At 45.1% G+C, this 21,559-nt stretch overlaps 1 protein-coding gene across 5 annotated transcripts in view; it reads right to left on the reverse strand.

Annotated features, from left to right (window-relative positions):
* Nucleotides 1-21,214, reverse strand: part of PPP6R2 (protein phosphatase 6 regulatory subunit 2) — a 72,410-nt gene extending 51,196 nt beyond the window's left edge. Inside the window, exons 1-4 of one of the 5 annotated variants that reach the window (XM_083183230.1) lie at nt 20,923-21,214; nt 11,738-11,845; nt 2,808-3,053; nt 2,086-2,272 (exon numbers count right to left, since the gene is read on the reverse strand). In XM_083183230.1, coding sequence (XP_083039356.1) covers nt 2,086-2,272; nt 2,808-3,034 — 414 coding nt within the window. In that variant the 5' untranslated portion in view covers nt 3,035-3,053; nt 11,738-11,845; nt 20,923-21,214. The remainder of the gene's footprint in view (nt 1-2,085; nt 2,273-2,807; nt 3,054-11,737; nt 11,846-20,922) is intronic. The other 4 variants (XM_083183228.1, XM_083183227.1, XM_083183229.1 and 1 more) reach the window with 4 other exon arrangements.
* Nucleotides 21,215-21,559: the final 345 nt, after the last annotated feature.

Consider the following 21,559-nt stretch of genomic DNA (forward strand, 5'->3'; position numbering starts at 1 on the left):
TTAATTAGTATTAGTAAATATGATAGATAAGGTAATGGGGTTACGGTATAAGAGATAGACAATACTTAGATCGACAGTCACTAGGTCAACCACTAATGGTCGACACCTTGAAATGGTCAACATACCATAGGTCGACAATGACAGCACATCGACACAAGCTTAAGGTTTAATACAGAGGTATATGTCACATGAGTTCTAAAAGAATATTTCCTGCTGAGCACCCTGCTGTTCACTATGTAACTTCCACTGTGGCTTCCCCTTGCATTCATTCCCTTCATAGTATGCAGCCTTGGCCTCACACAATCACACATACTAAAAAAAGTCACTGCCACTCACTATCTCTTATATATTTGGCTACATCTGTCACTCAAAGTGTGTGAGTGTGTCTCTAACGCTGGGTGGAGCCTCTGACTCACATGACTGACTCACATGACAGAGAACCAGCCCAGTGAGCCCACAGTGCCAGACACCCTCTGACTCCCCATGCTGCCCAGGAACCTACTCCACAGCCACCAGGTGAGTGCCCCCCGCCGGCCCTCCTCCCACGGTTCGTGGCATCCCCACTGCGACCCCCCTGATTCGCGGCACAACACACACCCCCGCGCGATTCGCGGCACCCACACCCCCGCGACCCCCCCTTCCGCGATTCACGGCAAAACACCCCCCCCCACACACATGATTCGCGGCAAAACACCCCCCCCCCCGCGACCCCCCCTCCCGCGATTTGCGGCAAAACACTCCCGCGATTCGCGGCACCCCTCCCCCCGCTACCCCCCTCCCGCGATTCGCGGAAACCCCCCCCACGCGATTCGCGGCAAAACACTACCCCCCGCTACCCCCCTCCCACGATTCGCAGCAAAACACCACCCCCCGCGACCCCCCCTCCCGCGATTTGCGGCAAAACACCACCCCCGCGACCCCCCCTCCCGCGATTTGCGGCAAAACACTCCCCCTCCCCCCGCTACCACCCCTCCCGCACACACCCCCCACGTGATTCGCAGCACACACACCCCTCCCACGATTATTCGCGGCACCCCCCCACACACACGTGATTCGCAGCACACACCCCCTCCCACGATTCGCGGCACACCCCCCCCGTGACCTCCCCCCTCCCGCAGCAACCCTGCCCCCGCAACCTCCCGCGATTCACGGCACCCACCCCCGCGACCCCCCCCTCCCGCTGTTTGCAGCAACCCCAGGATTAAATGGCACATGCAAAACACTGACATGGCTAAAAGGTTGACATGAGTTTTTGAAGATTTCTTTTTCAATTTTTGAATGTTTTCATATTCATTCGCTTCTGTCGACATGGACACCATTGAAGTGCCACCACCCCAACCCCCCCCCCGCGCCAGTGATTTGCGGCACACCCTACCTCCCGCGATTCACGGCACCCCCCATGATTCGTGACAGCCCCCCGCAACCCCCCCCCCCCCCGACGATTCTCGGCAACCCCCCCCACCCCCGCAACCCACCCTCCCGCGATTCGCTGCAAACCCCCCCCTCCCGCGATTCACGGCACCCACACTCCCCGGGACCCCCCCTCCAGCGATTCACGGCACCCCCCGCGACCCCCCTTCCCACGATTCGCGGCAAACCCCCCCCCCCCGCGATTCGCTGCAAACCCCCGCACTCCCTCCCCCCCTCCCACGATTCACGGCACCCACCCCCCGCGACCCACCCTGCCGCAATTCGCTGCACAAACCAATCTCCCCCCCCCCCGCAATTCGCGGACCCCCCCAACTTGTATTTCTCATATACAAACATTCACAAATTAAGGGGGCGCAGCCCCTTACGACGGTGTGAAGAGCGCGATAAATCACCTAGTATCACCATATTTATCTTCTAAAATAATACTCTACAATGCAGTTACCATTACTGTGCTCTGATTGGCTACAAGTGCTTCAATACTCATGCATTTCCAAACAGGGAACTTACAAAAGATGAAGAATGGAGAAAGATCAGCTTAAAAATCAAATAACACTGCAAGAAAATATTGCCCTCTCCCTACTGTGAGAAGTCTGTCATCTAAAACATAATTATGTTTTAACACTGGTTATACGAAAGCAGATGAGCCAATCTTACTTGTTCAGTTTTCCTAGCGATCAGGTAGCCAATTGTTTTACTGAAAAAGCTGGCCAGCAGCGGGTTCAAGGGTGGCTCTTGTCGCAGGAAGTCATATAGGATGTTCAAGAGGTGCTCATCCTCTCCTAACTTGTCGTTGATCTGTGGCACATCACATGTCAGCAGTTCACAGGCTATGTTAGGGTACCTGGTGTAAAATTTCTACATTAAAACTAAATCACAAGAGAAGATTTATCAAAGCTTGATGAGTGATAAAGTGCAGAGAGATAAAGTACCAAACAATGCTTTCAACCAATCAACGGCCACCCAGTCTTTTGAATAGGATTTTTAATATTCTCCCGCTGCTCGCCGCTACCCCGGACCCTGCTCTCTAGTCCCCACCTGCCGCTACCACAGACCCTGCCACTACCCCACCTGCAGCTCTCCCGGACCCTGCTCTCTGGTCCCCGCTCGCCGCACCAGGGCCCCGGTCCCCCGGAACTCGCTCCCTGCTGCACTGATGGCTGCCCATAAGATTTTTCTAATGTGCAGACTGTCCGACCTCCGTATCTGATCTGATGCGCACAGGACCATGCATCGGATCAGATCGGATGTCATACACTATGCAATTTGGGCTATTTCACCCGATTTCTCGTCTCTATCCCCCAGAATCGTGTGAATGGGGGCCTTTAGTCAATCTATGGACAGGAATTTAAGGTTATTAATCACTGGACGTTACCCACTTGAAACGGACACGCTCCGCCATGTCTGCAGGAGGTTTCTGTGTGATCAGCTGGATAAGCTGCTCCATGCACTGCGGCTGACACAGGAAGTCCAGCAGCCGCTGGTTCTGAGCCTTGCACTCTTGGAGCAGGTCATCCTCATCCATTAGTTCCAGCAGGGTAACATCCTCCTTTTCCAGGAGCTTGTCCACATGTGACGTTGTGTTCAGGTCAAACTTCCAGAACATGGTGAGAAATTGCTCCCGACTGTTGGCAAAATTATCAAGACAAAACAAATATCACTGAATATTGTTCTCAAACATTCCTGGAACATCACAGATGTGTGCTTAAAATCCCAGCAACCCCTAAGGCATCTTAGATTTTTCATGTGTCAGGATATATTATGCATGAATGTATTCAAGAAGTCAGATAATGATATCTGCAGCACTCAATGAGGAGCCACGTGCATCCAGCCAAGACTAAAGGCCCCCATACACGCTGCGATAGCAGCATGCAATGTGACGCGCGCTCCTGCGGGCATCGCATAGCACAGTACAAAAAGTATGTGCTGCACATACTTTTTGAACTGCCCGCGGATCGCATCGCATGCGTAGCTATGCAGTCCACCCGATAATGCATCGCAGTGTGTATGGGGACCTTTAACCTTTTTCCACCTTTATGCTCTAATTCTAGGTGCTCTGATCGGAGATCCCTAGACAGGATAGCTAAGGCTGCTGAAAAAGTTATTGGGTACTTGTGTATTTTGGTGGCGCCCATCGCATCGCATACCATAAGGCATGCGATGGTATGCGATGCGACGCGATATCGCGCAATATTGTACAATGGCATACAATTTAAAAATTGTATATGGCATACAATGCCATACAATGCGATGCGATGCGATTAAACATTGTATAAGCACCCTAATGGGTGCTTACAATGTTAAATGCACCCCCACGTCACCCCCCCACTATAAACGTGAACCCGAAGCGTGGCGAGCGGCGGCGGTACGCGTCCTCCGACCTTTTCATACCCCCACTATCCACGTCGGCGTGGAGTTGAGAATAGAAAGTGTGGCGAGCGCAGCGAGCCACCGAGCCCGAAGCGTGGCGAGCGCAGCGAGCCCCGCGAGGGGACGCGGACACCTGTGAAGCCCGCGAGGGGACGGGTATACCTGTGAAGGTATCCGCTGCGCTCGCCACGCTTCGGGCTCGGTGGGGCCGGGCCGTGGCCGTCCCGTGTGAACGGACACAAAAGTGTCCATTCACAACTAATGTGTGCGGCACGGCTCCCTGGCCGTGCAGGATTTCACCGTCCGGCAGAAGCCAGAGCGTGTGAAACCAGCCTCAGCTACGTTGTCAGTGTAGCCCAATGGCTGCCTAGCAAAGTCAGCGTAGTGACTCCGCGGCAGCCCTGCGTAGTCATCGTAGTGTCCCAGTCAGGCAGCTAGTCACCGTACTGTCCCCAAGAGCGGCAGCTGTCCCCGGCATCCCTGGCAAGCCTAGTGAGCGCCTCTCACACAGCGCCGGCTCACGCGGGCGCCGGCCGAGAGGCGCTCCATCTGTCTGAGATGCAGGAGCGTCTCAGACGCTTGAACGTCTCAGTAAGTATTGCGGCAGGGTACAGCAACCCTGCCGACGGGGTTAGGGGTTCGGTAGCGCATGCGTCTCATGCACAAAGGGGGGTGCGGCCGCAAGTGCGTCTCATGCACAATAAAGGAGGCATTTGCCAGTGCTCTATGTTACATACTGTCAAATGCCTCTATTTTAAACCCCCACTATCCACGCCAGCCCGAAGCGTGGCGAGCCCCACGAGGGGATGCATTACACATCCTCCTAACCTTTTCATACCCCCACTATCCACGTCGACGTGGAGTTGATTCTATAAAGTGTGGCAAGCCACCGAGCCCAAAGCGTGGCGAGCCACGCGAGGGGACGCCGATTACATGTATTCCGCGTCCGCTCGCCACGCTTCGGGCTCAGTGGCTAGCCACACTTTATAAAAAGTCAACTCCATGCCGACATGGATAGTGTGGGTATGAAAAGGTCGGGAGGACGCATAACGCATCCACTCGCTGAGCTTCGGGCTGGTGTGGATAGTCGGGGTCTTTCAGGAACACATTCACACCGGTCATGTCAGCCAAGTTAAAATGGTCAATGGTTCCCTCAAAATGTAATAAGTGCTGACTGACTACACTAACTGCGTAACGCTGACTGACTACGCTTACTACATAAGCTCCGGCTGGCCGCAAACACAATGCTGATACTAACAGGGACGCCTGACTGACTACACTAACTACATAAGCTCCGGCTAGCCACAAATGGGCAGGAACACTACACTACACTGCCTATGCTGGCCGCAGGAACACTACGCCTATTCTGACAGGGACGCTATGCTAACTGCGTAACGGGTGCATGATAATACACAAATTTCTATTTTTGGTACTACTTACAGAATGAACAGACATTCTCTTTTATAGGATACATTAAAAAAAAAACAGGATGACAGATGGAAAGCTACATGCAGGACTGCGTTGTGACTATTCCAGTTGATAGTGAGTTCTGGCCTGCTGCACAATATTTCTCCAAAACAATGATACAATATCAGGGGTTTTCTTTGTTTGTTTTTTAAATGTGTGTTCATTTCTGCTCATTTGTCTTATGTTTCTGGAGATTGTTCATTTGAAAGTCTTTTGTGGGTGTGAAACAATTGTTCGGATCAGTCACATAGAAATCTTATGTTCCCAAAATAGTTTCATCACTCAGAAAATTGTCAAATGAACAAAATCATTCAAGTGTTTATGTATTTTAGTGTTGGAGTTATGAACCATTTTTCTATGACTGGCTACTGATTGGTTGTAGGTTAGTGTAAGGCTTTAATTGGCTGCCCCATTAAATGTAACTTATTAAATTGACATAAAATTCAAGCTAAAAGCTCTAAATTCACATTCTGAACCCTGATATGTGAACTGCAAGCCCATTGCCTTACTTTCCAGAACTAGCTAGAAGATAGAACACTATATTAAAATTGATCTGTTGTAAAATATGGAACATTGCACTAGTAACCAAGCTACCAGAGGGAAAAAACAAAAACAAATGCTGTGTCAAGTAATTAACCTACCATTCCAAACCGAATATTTCATGAGCCTAGAACTACATTAATGATGGACCAGGTATTATTATAACAGCAGGTACTACTGGACAGTTGGTGCATTTATCCCTTGCGACATTGGTTTGTTCGTTAATGAGCCTTTTTGTTTCCTTCATACACTTGTGCTATTTATTCTGCCTAGTGTTGTAATGGGGCCTACACAGGGGGCGAGTTCAGGGCATTTTCTAAGCAATCTGACTTAATTTGACTAGGGGCCAGATGCACTAAGCTTCAAAAGTGATAAAATGGAGAGTGATTAGCAGCCAGCTAATCAGCTCCTACCTGCCATGTCCCAGACTGTGTTTGAAAAATGTCAGGCAGGAGCTGATTGGCTGGTCGTTTATCACTCTTCCATTGTATCACTTTTGAAGCTTAGTGCATCTGGCCCTAGATCACTTAGAAAATGCGGTACTTGTGTACTTTCACGGCGCCAGCATGGCGCTGTGCGTCTGAGTCCCCTTGCGGGCTCGGTGGCTCGCTACGCTATCTAAAATCAACTCCTTGCCAATGTGGATAGTGGGGGTACGAACTATACACGTTGGCATGGAGTTTTCAGCCCCGCACCATGATGGCACCGTGAAACTACACAAGTACCGAAAATGCCTCTACACCGCTCCATGTGTAGGGGCCATAGCAATAGTCATGCCCGGCCCGCACATCGCTATCACCTGGCGATTAGGAAGCAGCATGCTGGATAAATCTAGTTAAATCACTAATCAGGACCAGTGCTCTCACCGGAAAACACTGGCTCGGACAGATCACTGAGTGCTGAGCGATCATGCTGAGCGGTCTAGCATTGCTCAGCAAAATCTCTACATGTGTAGGCCCCTTACTGACACAATCCACCCTCCCTCCCTGATCTATTTTAGTTTACAGGAAGCATTTTGCTCCTTCACTTCGAAACAGAAGTCTACATTAAACTGGTACTTTATACCAGGGTTTTTTTAATTACATTATTTAAATAACCTAACAGGTCATGTTTTCGGTATTTCTTTAATCTTGCAATATTATTCCATCAATTTTGCTTGATCAGTATTTATCACAATAGTTTCCACTGGCAGAAAGCCCTATTTCACACTGGGCCTAGGGTGGGAGCAAGTAACTGTGCACCTAGACCAGGGATGAGGAACCTTTGGCCCTCCAGCTAATAAACTACACATCCCAGCCTGCCCTGCAACAGCTTTAGCATGGCCATATAGAAAAACTCTAGCAGGGCATGCTGGGATGTATAGCTCAACAGCAGCTGGAGGGCCAAAGGTTCCTCATCCCTGATCTAGGAAAGAGGAAAGTGTGGTGTTGCCAACATATTAAGGTGAGAATAGGTAGAATGCCATTCATATGAAATGCAAATAATTTGGATTTAAACATACCGAGTATGTGTAAGTGCTATAGAAACATAGAATTTGACGGCAGATAAGAACCACTTGGCCCATCTAGTCTGCCCCTTTTTTTAAACATGTTACCTCAACCATATTTGATCCTTATTTTTTTGTAAGGATATCAATATGCCTATCCCAAGCATGTTTAAATTGTACTACTGTATTTGCGTCTACCACCTCTGATGGTAGGCTATTCCACTTATCTACTACTCTTTCTGTGAAAAAATTCTTCCTCACATTTCCCCTGAATCTTCCTCCCTCTAGTTTCTGTGCATGTCCTCGTGTTCTGTTGCTCCTCTTCCTGTGAAAAATGTCTCCCACCTGTACCTTGTTAAAACCCTTGATATATTTGAAAGTTTCTATCATGTCCCTTCTCTGCTCTAAAGTATACATATTAAGATCTTTTAGTCTTTCCTCGTTTTGTGATGTAGGCCATGCACCATTTTAGTTGCTCTTCTTTGTACAGTCTCTAATGTATTTATATCCTTCTGGAGATATGGCCTCCAGAACTGAACACAATACTCTAGGTAAGGTCGTACCAATGACCTATACAGTGGCATTATTACTTCTTTCTTTCTACTGCTGATACCTCTCCCTATGCAACCAAGCATATGACTTGCCTTCTTCATTGCTTTGTTACATTGCCTACCTGCTTTTAAGTCCCCTGAAATAGTGACACCTAGATCCCTCTCTTCCTCAGTAGATTCCATTATAGTGCCATTTATACTATATTGAGTCTTTGGATTTCTGAGACCCAAGTGCATGATTTAGCATTTTTTGGCATTAAACTGTAGTTGCCATTCTCTTGACCATTTCTTTAATCTACCTAGATCCTCAATCATTTGTTTTACCCCTCCTGGTGTGTCTTCCCTGTTGCATACCTTTGTGTCATCTGCAAAAAGGCACATTTTACCCTCAATTCCATTTGCAATATCACCAATAAAGATATTAAAAAGCACCGGTCCAAGTACAGATCCCTGGGGTACTCCACTTGTAACCTTTCCCTCCTTTGACTGTACTCCGTTTACTACAACTCTCTGTTTTCTGTCCTGCAACCACGCTCTTATCCATTCAACTATCTTAGAATCCAATCCCAAGCTTTCAAGTTTATTTAACAGTCTGCGATGTGGGACAGTGTCAAAAGCTTTACTAAAGTCTAGATAAGCTACATCTACAGCCCCACCTTGATCTATTACTTTAGTCACCCAGTCAAAAAAGTCAATAAGATTTGTTTGACATGATCTTCCCCCAGTAAACCCATGCTGTTTTGGATCCTGTAAATTGCTGGTTTTGAGATATTCTACAACTCTTTGTTTTAAGAGTGTTTCCATCAATTTCCCTACTACTGATGTAAGGCTCACTGGTCGATAGTTGCTTACCTCTTCCTTGCTTCCACTTTTGTGCAGTGGGACTACATTCGCTGTTTTCCAGTCCTCTGGGATTACTCCAGTAGCTAGTGACTGGTTGAATAATTCTGTTATTGGTTTTACCAGCTCCCCTTTAAGCTCTTTTAGTATCCTTGGATGTATCCCATCTGGCCCCATTGATTTATCCACTTTCAGTTTTGAGAGTTCTGTGAGGACTTTCTCCTCTGTAAATGTACTTGTCTCTCCCTCAGTTTTCTGACTATACTTGCAACTTAACTGCGGCCCCTTCCCCTCTCTTTCAGTAGTGAATACTGAGCAGAAATAATTATTAATATTATCTGCTATTACATTGTCCCCCTCAAGAAAACTTCCACTCTCTGTCTTCAGTCTAATTATTCCACTTTTTGTTTTTCTCTTTTCACTTATATACCTAAAAAAAGTCCCCCCCCCCCCCCTTACCCACTGACTGGGCCATTTTCTCTTCAGCCTGTGCTTTTGCACATCTGATTACCTTCGTAGCCTCCTTATGTCTAACAAGATACACCTCTTTATCCTCATTCTTCTGCGTCTGCTTAAATTTCTTAAAGGCCAACTTTTTGCTTTCACAATACATGCTACTTCTTTTGCAAACCACAATGGCTTTCTTTTTCTTGTGTTTTTCCTAACTCTTTTGACACAAAGTTCTGTTGCTTTAAGAATTGCACTTTTTAATTTTTCCCACTTATCCTGCACTCCTTCCAAGTTCTTCCACTCTGCCAAAGAATCCCTTACAGAGTTTCCCATCTCTACAAAATCAGCCCTCCTAAAATCTAACACCTTTGTTTTTGTGTGCGATGAGTCAGTCTCTGTCTTTATTTTGAACCATACTGCTTGATGGTCACTGGATCCCAGATTTTCGCCCACATTTATGTCAGATATTCTGTCACCATTTGTAAGTATTAAGTCTAATATTGCATCCTTACGAGTGGGCTCCCTCACCAATTGCTGGAGGGATGCTCCTTGCAAGGAATTCAGCATGTCCCTACTTCTGGTGGAACTTGCAACAGGCAGCTCCCAGTTTACATCAGGTAGATTAAAGTCTTCCATGATTATCACCTCTCCTTTTAATGCCATTTTATTGATGTCCTGCAATAGGCTCATGTCTAGTTCCTCTTCCTGACCTGGTGGTCTGTAGATCACCCCTATACGAAGAATCGCCTTCTCCCCTGTTTCTATGGTCACCCAAAGGGCCTCAGTTTTTTCTTCAATACTTTGTATTAAGGTAGTCTTTATATTTTTTTTCGCTATGACATCTAGGAGGAGATAGCAGGTATCAATGCATCATCTATAACAGTGGTTCCCAACCCTGGTCCTCAAGTACCCCCAACAGTGCATGTTTTGCAGGTCTCCACACAGAATCACAAGTGCTGTAATTAGCTCCACCTGTGGATCTTTTCAAATGTGCCTGAATAATGAGTGCACCTGCCGGGTGACCTGGAAAACGTGCACTGTTGGGGGTACTGGAGGACCAAGGTTTGGAACCACTGATCTACAGGATTAGGTTTGTAACATTACTGGACATTGTGCTTGATGTGAGGACCACCTCACGTGGAGATGAGGTAAAAGGCCCAAATCATCACTACTATAACAACAACATGTGTAGCCACTAAAAATATGCCAATGACAGAATAATGATTGAGCACATCAGGCATGAAGTGTTATTGCAACAATGCTCCAGGGGAGATTTCGGTCCATCGTGGGCTCAATTTAGGACACCTGCATTATACCCCTTTTACACCAAAAACCCTGGTCGGACCCTGGTCTTTGAATGCTGGAGTATCCAGGGTCTGACCCTGCTTTATACCCCATTTACACAGCACTTTGACCTGGGTCGGACCTGGGTCTGCACCATTTACACTGAACCTGGGTCAGCCCTGCCTTAAATAATATTTTATATATATATTTATAGAAAAATATATATATATATATAGAAATATATATATATATATATATATATATAGAAATATATAATATATAGAAATATAATATATATATATATATATATATATATATATATATATATATATATATATATATATATATATATATATATATATATATATCAGGGCTGACCCAGGTTAAGTGTTTTTTTTTTTTTTTTTTAAGGTGCTGGGGGTGCCGGAGGGTACCTGTCCTGCCTGCTGTGCTTGGTGTACCTGGGGGTACCGGGGTGCTGGGGGGTGCAAGGGGTGCTGAAGGTACCTGTCCTGTCTGCGGTCGGATCTCAGCGGAGAAGATGATGTGCGCCGTTGCTGTACCACCACCCCCCCCCCTCCCCGGCAGACGGTCCCTGCGGCGTGCGGCGTATGGAGTGTCAGTGGCGGGGGTCCCTCTGGCGCATGGGAACTAGTACTAGTTCCTATGCGCTGGAGGGACCGCCGATACTGACACTCCATACGCCGCAGGGACCGGCTGCCGGATGCGGGGGGGGGGGGGGGGTGATACAGCAGCGGCGCACATCATCTTCTCCGCTGAGATCCGACCGCAGGCAGGACAGGTACCCCCAGCACCCCTAGCACCCCCGTACCCCCAGCACAGCAGGCTGACAGGTACCCCCCTCTCCTCAGCAGCCGCAGGGACCCCCCTCCTCCCGCAGCAGCTGGGAACATCTTCCCCAGCGCTGCACGCTGTGGACCCGCTGCGGGTGCCTGCACCCGCAGCGGGACCATTTACACCGACATTTACACGGGTCCTATCCGTGTTCTACCCAGGTCAGGACCTGGGTAGAGGACCCGTGTAAATGGAAACGGATACCCCCCATTTACACCGCCGCGGATCCGGGTCTGACCCGCCGCTGACCCGGATTTTTCGGCGGTGTAAAAGGGGTATTACAGTGCACTAGTAAAACTCCCCACCTGCCACTCTCCTGGGTGTGGCAACAGTGTCTTGTTACACACATTGGGTGACATTAAATAAATAATAAAACTGACCAACACTGGAATTTACTATAGAACTGGAAAATGCACAAACACTCATTTCTCTCTCCTGTGAACAGTATGAACATTCCAGTACTTACCTTGTAAAGGAATAGATTCAGTATCAAGGCAAGCGACGTAGGGGACCATACACATACATTTGGGCTGTGACTAAAGATGGTAATACCAGTCCAGTACTGTACAGAGACCTAAATGTAAAGTCATAAGTTATTGTTTATGCAAGTATTATTTGCTTAAAGATATAGAATGTAAACTAATAAAGAATAATGTAAATACAAAAAGATGTGAAATGTAACACAATACATGAACTTCAACATTAAATAAAATGACAAACCCAGCATCAGACATGCTCTATCAAAATAATGTATTTTTAATTAATTCACATCTTTCTATTTTTGCAAATTAGAAACATAATTTTTGCACATTCTGTTTTCCATGAAATTTAGCGGAAAAATATTTTATTTAATTTCCGAATCATTTACTCTACCCAAGAAAATCTTATTTTATTATAGGTATAGCTTTATTTTTGTAGCATATTGTAATATATGTGTTAGGGACATTATAACATATGCAAAAATATATATATGCTTGTTTGTGTAACAATATTAATACATTTAACTTTGTAGAGTAATACCCCTTTCATACCAGCCTGAATTCCCGGGTTGGCCCCAGGAAAAACCCGCGACTAGCGCGGGTGTGTAAGGTTACCGGGCCAAATTCCCGGGGAAAAAAACACAGGGTAGCACAAAATCACAGATCACGGTCTGGCCACAGGGCAGTCGTTCACTCAGGCGAAGATGGGGCCAACTGATCGCAGGGCTGCAAAAAGTTGCAGACCTACAATCAGGTCTGAATCGCCCCTAGCATTGAACATTACAAATAAATATAATGGGCACCCTGCTACTTCTAACCACAAGAGTCCAACCAAGTAAAAGCATTTTCTAAAACCGAAGTTAAGCTAATGTAAATTCCAATACCCCACCAGCTCACCCGGCAGCTGCCGGGCAGCAGGATCGAATAGGATACATTGTATGCAGTCCTTTTGCATACAATGTATCGTATGCAATCCCAGCAAGGGCTACGGGGCTGTGATGAATATGTATAGCAGCCCATCTGTGGGATCTGTGACTGCGATGAGAGGCACAGGGGAATCACAGGTAAGTGACATGTGATCTGTCACTTTTCATGCAATCCGTTGCAACAGTGCATCGGAATCACATAAAAAGAGGCCATATTGCACTAGTGGATGGCCTTTATTCTGCTATCTTTAAAACACTTGTTTCTCACAACACCTGGGAGTTGATTCAATTGCTTTACCGACAATCTGGTATAGTGGGTGCATGCACAGAACAATTCAGAATATAAAAATGCCTGCACATTTTACATGGTACCAACTGCATGGCAGTATTAGAGCCATATATGTATACAAAACAGAAAAGCTTTTGCTATTAGCACAAACACTGCAAATCTGTGTGTATGTAGCAAATAAAAACATGGGGATTTTGTTCAGATTTTAACCACAAGATATAAACTTGCAACCTGTTGTCAGAGGGGGATATGGTCACTAGGTCTACAGCATGATGGTCAACAAGCATTAGGTCGACACCATTAAGGTTGACAGGGTCATTAGGTTGACACAAGCATTATGTCGACTTGGAGAAGGTTGACGATCAAAACGTCGACATGGGTTTAAAAAAAAAATTGAGTCGACATGTGCTGACAGCCAGTATTTCATGCTCTACCATCCACTAGGGAGTGGTGGGAGAATAAATAGTGTGCCCGAAACAGGACGAGCGAAGCGAGCCATGTGAGGGGACGTGGTACTACGTTTAGTGTTCATGTCGATTGTGTCGAATTTCAAAACAAAGAAAAAGTGTGAAAAATCCCATGTCGACATAATGCTTGTGTCGACCTAATGACCCTGTTGACCTATCCCATGTCGACCTTCCTGCATGTTGACCATCTTGCTGTCTACCCCAGTTCCGTGGAATCCTACACTAGCATATATGACTAACACACCATAATATATACTCACCTCCCAGACACAGAGGGTAACAAATATGTAAGGGCTGACTTTTGAGCTATGCCCAACTAGGCCTTGTATACGTTTTACTCTCAATCTGAGTACAAATATAATGGTGTGCTGATCATATGTGCTAGTGTAGGCTTGCAAAGAACTGGGGTCTATTGACAACAGGCTGCAAGCTTAAATTTTGAATTAAAATAAAAATCCTAATTTATTATTAGCTACTTAAGCACAGATCACAACGTTATTGTGAGAACTGATAGCAAAGTCCTCTGGTGAGCAGAAGTGCGTGTAAAGTGTCCCTTGTGGGCATTCAATCAACACTTTTCAAATTGCGTCAAGTACTTTAGTAGGGTATAACCGCTTTACCCTAAATGTGCATGATAAGAGCGCTAAATAATGGGACAACAGAACTGCTCCATTGGGCAACCAATAATTATTGCGTCTATTAAAAAACTTGACTGCAAGCTTAATTGGGTTTGGCTAGGTTTTTAACGTGTTTCATTTCAGCAAATACATTTGTTGGATAAAAAGTATTGTTTTCATCTACTTGATGATATTCGACTCTTTCAGCTACTAAAATTACATTTTAAATCAAAGTATAAAAAACAAAAATGACAGCATCTATGTGACATCAGCTGGTAATACAGGTGTGTATGCTGTAACTACATTGTGCCTAGCTGCCCCACAGCATATGATATTATCAGGTTACGGGAAGCGAGATGTAATAATCATGTGACCATGAATAAAAATACTGCGGAGAACAGAATAGAAGGGGTTTCTAGACTGCACAAATATTTTTAGCGACTTGGATGGCATAGTGCAGACATGCCATTTTTAAACTTCTTAAGAGAATTTTCAGCCTAATTCAATGACTTGCTTCAAATATTACAGTAACCAATTGTGATAATCTAGGTATGTAAAACTAACCTGTTATGTAAACTTATGGAATAGATCCGACACTAATTGAATATATACCACTGTCAGCTACTGCGGTCCTATGCCCTAAACTTGAACCTTAGGGTTCCACCAAATGAAAAAGAGTAAACACAGTTGACAATAAATGGCTTAACCCAACCACTAACCATGAGCAAAAGAAAAGTTTGTCATATTCTCTGACTAATGGCCAGAAAATCACAAATTCTTCTAGGGTATGTAAAGGAGCACAACTGTATATTTCTATTTATTACTTTTTTATTATGGAGTACGGCAACCTGTTTATCTGCATACTAAAAAGCAAACTAGATGTAAGTATTTTCATCTACCCACACTCCATAGTATTTACTACAGGATAAATTGGGCATAATTGTCATTTTATAAGGGATAACCACATTAAGAGAATACAGTACAAAATGAGCCACAGTATCATGTAATCATTTGCTCCATCCATGGTTTCTCATTGCTTCTCTAGTAATATTCCCATCAGTACATGTTGATTGATTTGTTTTTCTCAAATGAAAGAAAGCAAAACAAAATCGTAGAATCTCTCGATATTACAAATATTCAGCACAACCACGATGTGTGCTGAGCAGGGCTTTTCCTATTGTTTACAGGCCAACCTCTGCGATCTAGCAGGATAGACAGTGCAAGCATTGTCTATCTTTGTGGGTGATAGCGATGTATGAGAACGTGCATCACCGTTGCCCTGGGCCATACACACACAGCAATCCGTGCTTCATTTCTAAGCAATCTAGTCAGATTGCTTACAAATGGGGATAAAAATCGCCTTGTGTGTATGCTCCTTAAGCTTACAAATAAAGTCATGTTTTTAAGGAGAAAAAAAGATTTGCGACTGTTCATCGACATATTTAGTATGTTGCACTATAAATTAAATAAAAACATATTAAGTGCACCAGTCACTCAAGCATACTGCTTGCTACGGTTTCTTTTATACTCATCTTTTAAGACATCTTAAGGTTGAAAAGTGTCCTTCCTCATCTAAAATCCATACGTAATAAGTCATGGCACATAGGGCGCACGCTGAATATCTCACCCCCACCCTGAAATGCTTATTTGCATTTCTGTGCAGATAAGATAATCAAGCTGGCTCTGCAGATTAAAATATACGGCATGCCTATTATTTTTGTGCTTGTGCATACATTGTCCTTTTAATCATAGCAAAAGACAGATAGAAGCTTACAATGTTGTCAATTTTACCCTTATGGGCAGTAATTGAGAACTTTGCAAAACTTCTCTCACTAAAAGTTATACTCCTTTTACACAGAGGCAAAAACATGGGTTTTTGAATAATGGACCCAGGTCAGTGTCGGTGTAAAAGGGGTACAAAAAAACACTGGTCCATTTCCTCATGAATCCTATCCTGGTCCTGATCAGGGTGGAACACAGGGAGGACCCTCCTCCTGTGATCAGTATGGTTGGTGAGGTATGCAGACAGCAGCGGAGCCAGAGAGGAGGGCCTCGGGGGCTACAAGTTGCACAGAGGCTGGGGGCTGCCCAGCAGCTTACCTTGGTGCTGGGCTTTCCCCCAGCGTGGCGATCGGCGGCCCTGGCACTTGGAGATTGACATCTCCAAGTGCTGCACCATGCGCCCTTGTGCTGTGTAAACAGTGCCGGCCCGGGAATATTCCGAGTCGGCACCACCGTGTAAATGGGAAAAATCCCAGATCCGACCCAGAATGGAACCGTGTTCCATATACCAGGGCGGATCCGAGATTTTGGTGTAAAAGCGGTATTTAAGAAGTGTGGGTAAAGTTGGGGTTGGAACCTTTCGGACACCTACACGACACTGGCATTTATATTTTCTTTCAACAAATACAAAAAGATTTTTCTATACCCTGTACTCCTTTTTACAGAGCTTTTTAGCTTCAGCATGCTATATATAACTACCAAGTTTACAACAGATCCCCCACTGATTCAGGATTCTGGTTAAATATTTACCTCTCTAAAGGGATAAGGTCATTGAGTCTAACTATATTCGGATGACACAATTAGGTTGACAGGCCAAGGTCGACATCGTGCCTGAAGCATGGAGAGCAAAGCAAGCCATGCGAGGGAATGCTGTACACTTAGGGCAGTATTCAACGTAGAAAATTCTCCGTGCATGGCGAGAGATTTTTTCTCTCGCCATGCACTCTCCGTGTTCCGGAGCCTCCTGCTCCCACTATTCAACGTATTTAAGACTCGCCGCCACTCGCGGCGAGTCTTAACCCCTGCAGCGGACGAGCGTCCGCGGCAGGGAGCTGACAGGGAGCCGTGGGACGTGGCATCCGGGGAGATTAAAGTCTCCCTGGATGCCCCAGAACATATGTGAGGGTAGGGGGCCCCCCTGGGACCCAGGCAGCACAGGCTGCCCCCCCCTATAGCCAGGGGGGGACCTAGTATTCACTGCACCCGAACGTGCATACGGGTGCAGTGAATATATGAATATCTAATGAGCGGCTCGAGCGCTCCGGCCCCCTGCTGGCTGCACTGTGTAAAAAAAAAAAAAAAAAATTAAAAAAAAAATATATTTTTTTTTATTAAATATATAATCATGTGCTATAAGCACATGAATATAAATCACATGCCCCTTCACAGAAAAAAAAACCTGATTTTTTTACACCAAAATTAAATACAAAACCCTTTTAGATTAAAAGTTCACATTCCAGCTCTCCATCAAAAGATGGAGAATTTCTACACGGAGAGAGACGGCGAAAATCACTTAGAAAGACGGAGAACATTTCACATTGAATAGGGTTGCTCGCTTTTGGAGAGCAAAATGCTCCGTCCAAGGCGAAAAAAGCACAAATTCTCCACAAAACACGGAGAACTTTTCTCATTGAATACTGCCCGTATACAGTGTCCATGTCGTCGTAAGTTGATACCAAAACCCCCAAAAAATAACATTTCACCATGTCGACCTAAAGTCCCTGTTGACCTTTTATGGGTGTCAACCCAATGCATGTTGACCTAATAGGGGTAAAATTTAAAGTTTCTAAAAATGAAAAGAGATGATGCTGTCCTTAGCAACCAGATTATGTCTACTATTTCTCTATTGCATCCTAGAAAATTATACAGAATCTGATTGGTTGCAATGGGCTCTTCATTTTTAGAAGCTTTAGTAAATGTAGTGTTCATTCTAGCACCCACCATCTTTGAAAACCCATCCAGTTCCTTTTCCCTGCCTGGAGTGTCGCTGTCTGCTGTGGTGTTTCTAGCACAGGTCTGCTTTGCATATCAGTGCTGATATACAGACCACACTGTGCTAGAAGCACTACAGCAGACAGCGACAGCCCAGGCAGGGAAGAGGAACTGCATGGGTTTTCAAAGATGGTGGGTTCTAGCACTATAATGTACCCCTATCTGTCTGTCTTATATTTTTCCATTTGATACACATATAAACTAGCAGAGGAGGGCAGCAAAGCCATTATAAATACAGCAATCTGCTCCCCAACCAAAAGGTATTGTTTCTGCAGTAAAAGGAAATAGGAATCATATCCACAGCAACAAATTCAGATCAAAACCACATAAACATAGGCGGAGCGGGCAGCGGGTCCTGACGCTTTAACTAGCTGGCGGCACCGGCGAGTGCTGACCTGGCCGGGCGGTGTGATCATCAGCGCTGCGGGACGGGCAGTGGCAGACTGGTAGGTATTAGATTTTTAAAATACCTGTCAAATGACTGGCCATTCTTTGATGAGGATCACCGCCCGCCCCCTGCAGCTCTCCGTTACATGTAAAAATTCGCTCATCAAGTGCCAAATTGTATGTGAGCCTCCCGGGGAGGACAAGTCGGCCTAATGTATGGGGGCCTTTACACTTGTCCAACAAAGTTGGACCTGATTAACTCAAGATTTATCCTATGTGCAGGTACTCTGGAACATAAATGTTAGTATGTTAAGTATGTCAAATGTGCATGTATATTATTTGTGAGATGTTATATATTTATAATATAATCAACGTATCAAAATGTATTTTAAAATGAATAAAAAATTTAAATTTACATAATAAAACTAATAGCCCAGAGGTTCCATGTTCTGAACTTGAACTGTAAAACTTACACGGACCCAAAACGAATGCTTGCAATGAAAAGTTGCCATCTGAGCAGCACTCATCACTACATATGAAAGCAGCCACACACTGCTAATTTTCCTACACATCTCTCAGGGTTGCAATTAAACTTGACACAAAGTGCATTCCAGAGGTATAAGCGCAAAGAAAATATTATGCATACAATAGGCGCTTGACAATACACAATATATATTACAGCAGCCTCAAGACGTAAATAAGTCGCTAAACAGTTTTTAGCTAATAATAGACACAATCCAATATTGTATGTAATTGTAGGTGCAAATACAGAACCACAAGTGCTGTAAAGTAATTTATAAATGCAAAGAGCATCCATTCCTGATAACAGTTATATCATACTGTTAGGAACAATGCAAGTCATCCTACACTAGACAACATTGTGAACAATCTCTCTCAGAAGCCCCTTTCTGAGCAATATTTTTCACAATATTGCCTAGTGTGTATGGGGCTGATCTGTAAAGCTCAAAGAAATCTGTTAATAATTTGTGTGGGACCTTGAAGTCCCGCTATCTTATTTTAGTGTTCATTCTAGCACCCGCTATCTTTGAAAACCCATACAGTTCCTCTTCTCTGCCTGGGGTCTCGCTGTCTGCTCTAGTGCTTCTAGCACAGTGTGGCCTGTATATCAGCACTGATATGCAAAGCAGACCTGTGCTAGAAACACCACAGCAGACAGCGACACCCCAGGCAGGGAACAGGAACTGCATGAGTTTTCAAAGATGGCGGGTGCTAGAATGAACACAACATTACCGATCATCATCGGTGGGAAACTTGGGTAAGTGGATTGCATGATTTATGTCTTGTGAGGCATATTCAATTGTTGATGTTGACACACCCAAAAGCACCAGGTTTACCGCTTAAAGCCATATGGGTGCCCATAGGACACTTCACACAATTTCAGCTCGCCAACTCGGGAGGCTGCGAATATAAATATCGGTGCTGGCAGAACACACATATAGCAGCACAGTTGAATTGCTGCCGGTGGTAGGGTTACCACCTCATCCCTTTAATTCCGGACACTTATTATTTACACAGGGTCTGTGGGACTTTAAAACCAGGTGAAATGTAGTCTTGATGTCTACCAGCCACAGAACTTGTGTAATTAATATGTGTCTGGAATTAAAGCAACACTTATTCCTATCAAGGAAAAGAAACCAGCACTCACGATTTGATGAAAAAGAAAATGATGTATTTCAACAGGTCATACAGGTTAACAAGCTGTCTGCCATCCCTTCTGTCTGGAATTAAAGGGATGAGGTGGTAACCCTAGCCGGAGGGCACCCAAACAACAACTGAATTCAGGCTTTGATAAATACCCACCATAGACCCAAAAGTAAAATCTCCCTTTCAATTGTTAATCACAAACATATAGGTTATACACATATAGCCTCATGCAATTCTCTAAAGACTTCAATTTTCTCAATATTGCATCTATCAAAATAATACTTTTGAAGAACACAGTGAAATAAAAACATTAAAACTGAACACAACTTAACACACAAGTAATATGTTTCATTGATGTATTTTGCAAACGGTTCCATGCGCTGTTCATAATGCAATATATTGCACAGCTAGCACACAATCCCTCATTTATAAGTAACATTTATGACATATCTTTTTCAGTATAGTGAAATCTAATATTTTTTATTATAAATCCAAAACAGTGGTGGGAAGGTGTCATTTAACCTTGTCTGACATTTTTAAAGCCCTTTATATGAATCTGAAATACACAGCCTGCTCTAGATGTACACACATACATATTTACATACTCCTGATAAGTACTGTAGCTTACAGACATTGTACACTAAGGAAATAATGTAACTTTACAACTTTCTGGTCATTATGAGAATAATTTATGGAGCAAAAGCAAAAACAACAGCATGTACGTGGAAGATGGAAATACTTGAATAAATGTAATGACTATTTAGGGATAGTAAAGAAGACATTGAACAGAGATGTAATGATGCTGCGGTGCATATATCGCCCGCAAACAGAGATGTGCAAGTACGGATAACTTGTACAACACGGGGGCACCGGCGCTGCCATCAGTACACAGCGGGCACACTGTAGGCATAAAGGAGAGGGATTGTATAATAAGGTCGGAGTATAACATACACCCGGCCGCACACTGGTGACACATGTATGCACGGTGTGTATGTGTGTTTATCAGTGCTGCCGCTACCGCCGCTGTAGTACACAGGGGACACGTACCGGGGACAGAAAGCGCTGAGATCGGCCTCACCGGAACTTTATCACCCGGTGCCGTGTCCCTCCGCCGGCCGCCTCTGTGTGGCGGGTATCCAAGTGCCGTCAACGGGCCCGAGTAAAATATCCCACTTACACGAAGAGCAGCGCACGATGAGATAGCTGGGGCTTTTTGTGTTTGCTTCGGTTCTATTCTCTCGGGCCGAGATTCTCTCAGTCACCGGCCGCAAGATGGCGGACACGGGGGAGGCGCCACATCACGGATGGTGGGGGGGGAGCGGCCGGAGAGGATCCAGAGGATACGGCACGCCGCCGCCGCCGCCGCTGAGGACTGGGAAGTCAGGGCTAGGGCTACCTGGAGCGCTGCACAGAGTGGTCTCTGTTGTGGGGCAGCTGTGTTGTCACATTACCCCAGGAGTGCACAGTCTGTACGGTTCACTCATAATATATATTCCTGGACAATATATTAAGTCACTGTGCATGCCATGACCTCTGGCATACTGTTATAGTCAGGGGATACCCTATTTAGATTGACATGTATTGGGTCGACCAATGAAGGTCAACATCTGAAATAGGTCAACAGGGTTAAGATGTCAACACTAGCATTCGGTCAACAATGGGAAGGTCGACATTTTTAACGTCT

This window comes from Crinia signifera, chromosome 4 (assembly GCF_055691185.1).
Source record: "Crinia signifera chromosome 4, ASM5569118v1, whole genome shotgun sequence".
Classification (NCBI taxonomy): domain Eukaryota; kingdom Metazoa; phylum Chordata; class Amphibia; order Anura; family Myobatrachidae; genus Crinia; species Crinia signifera.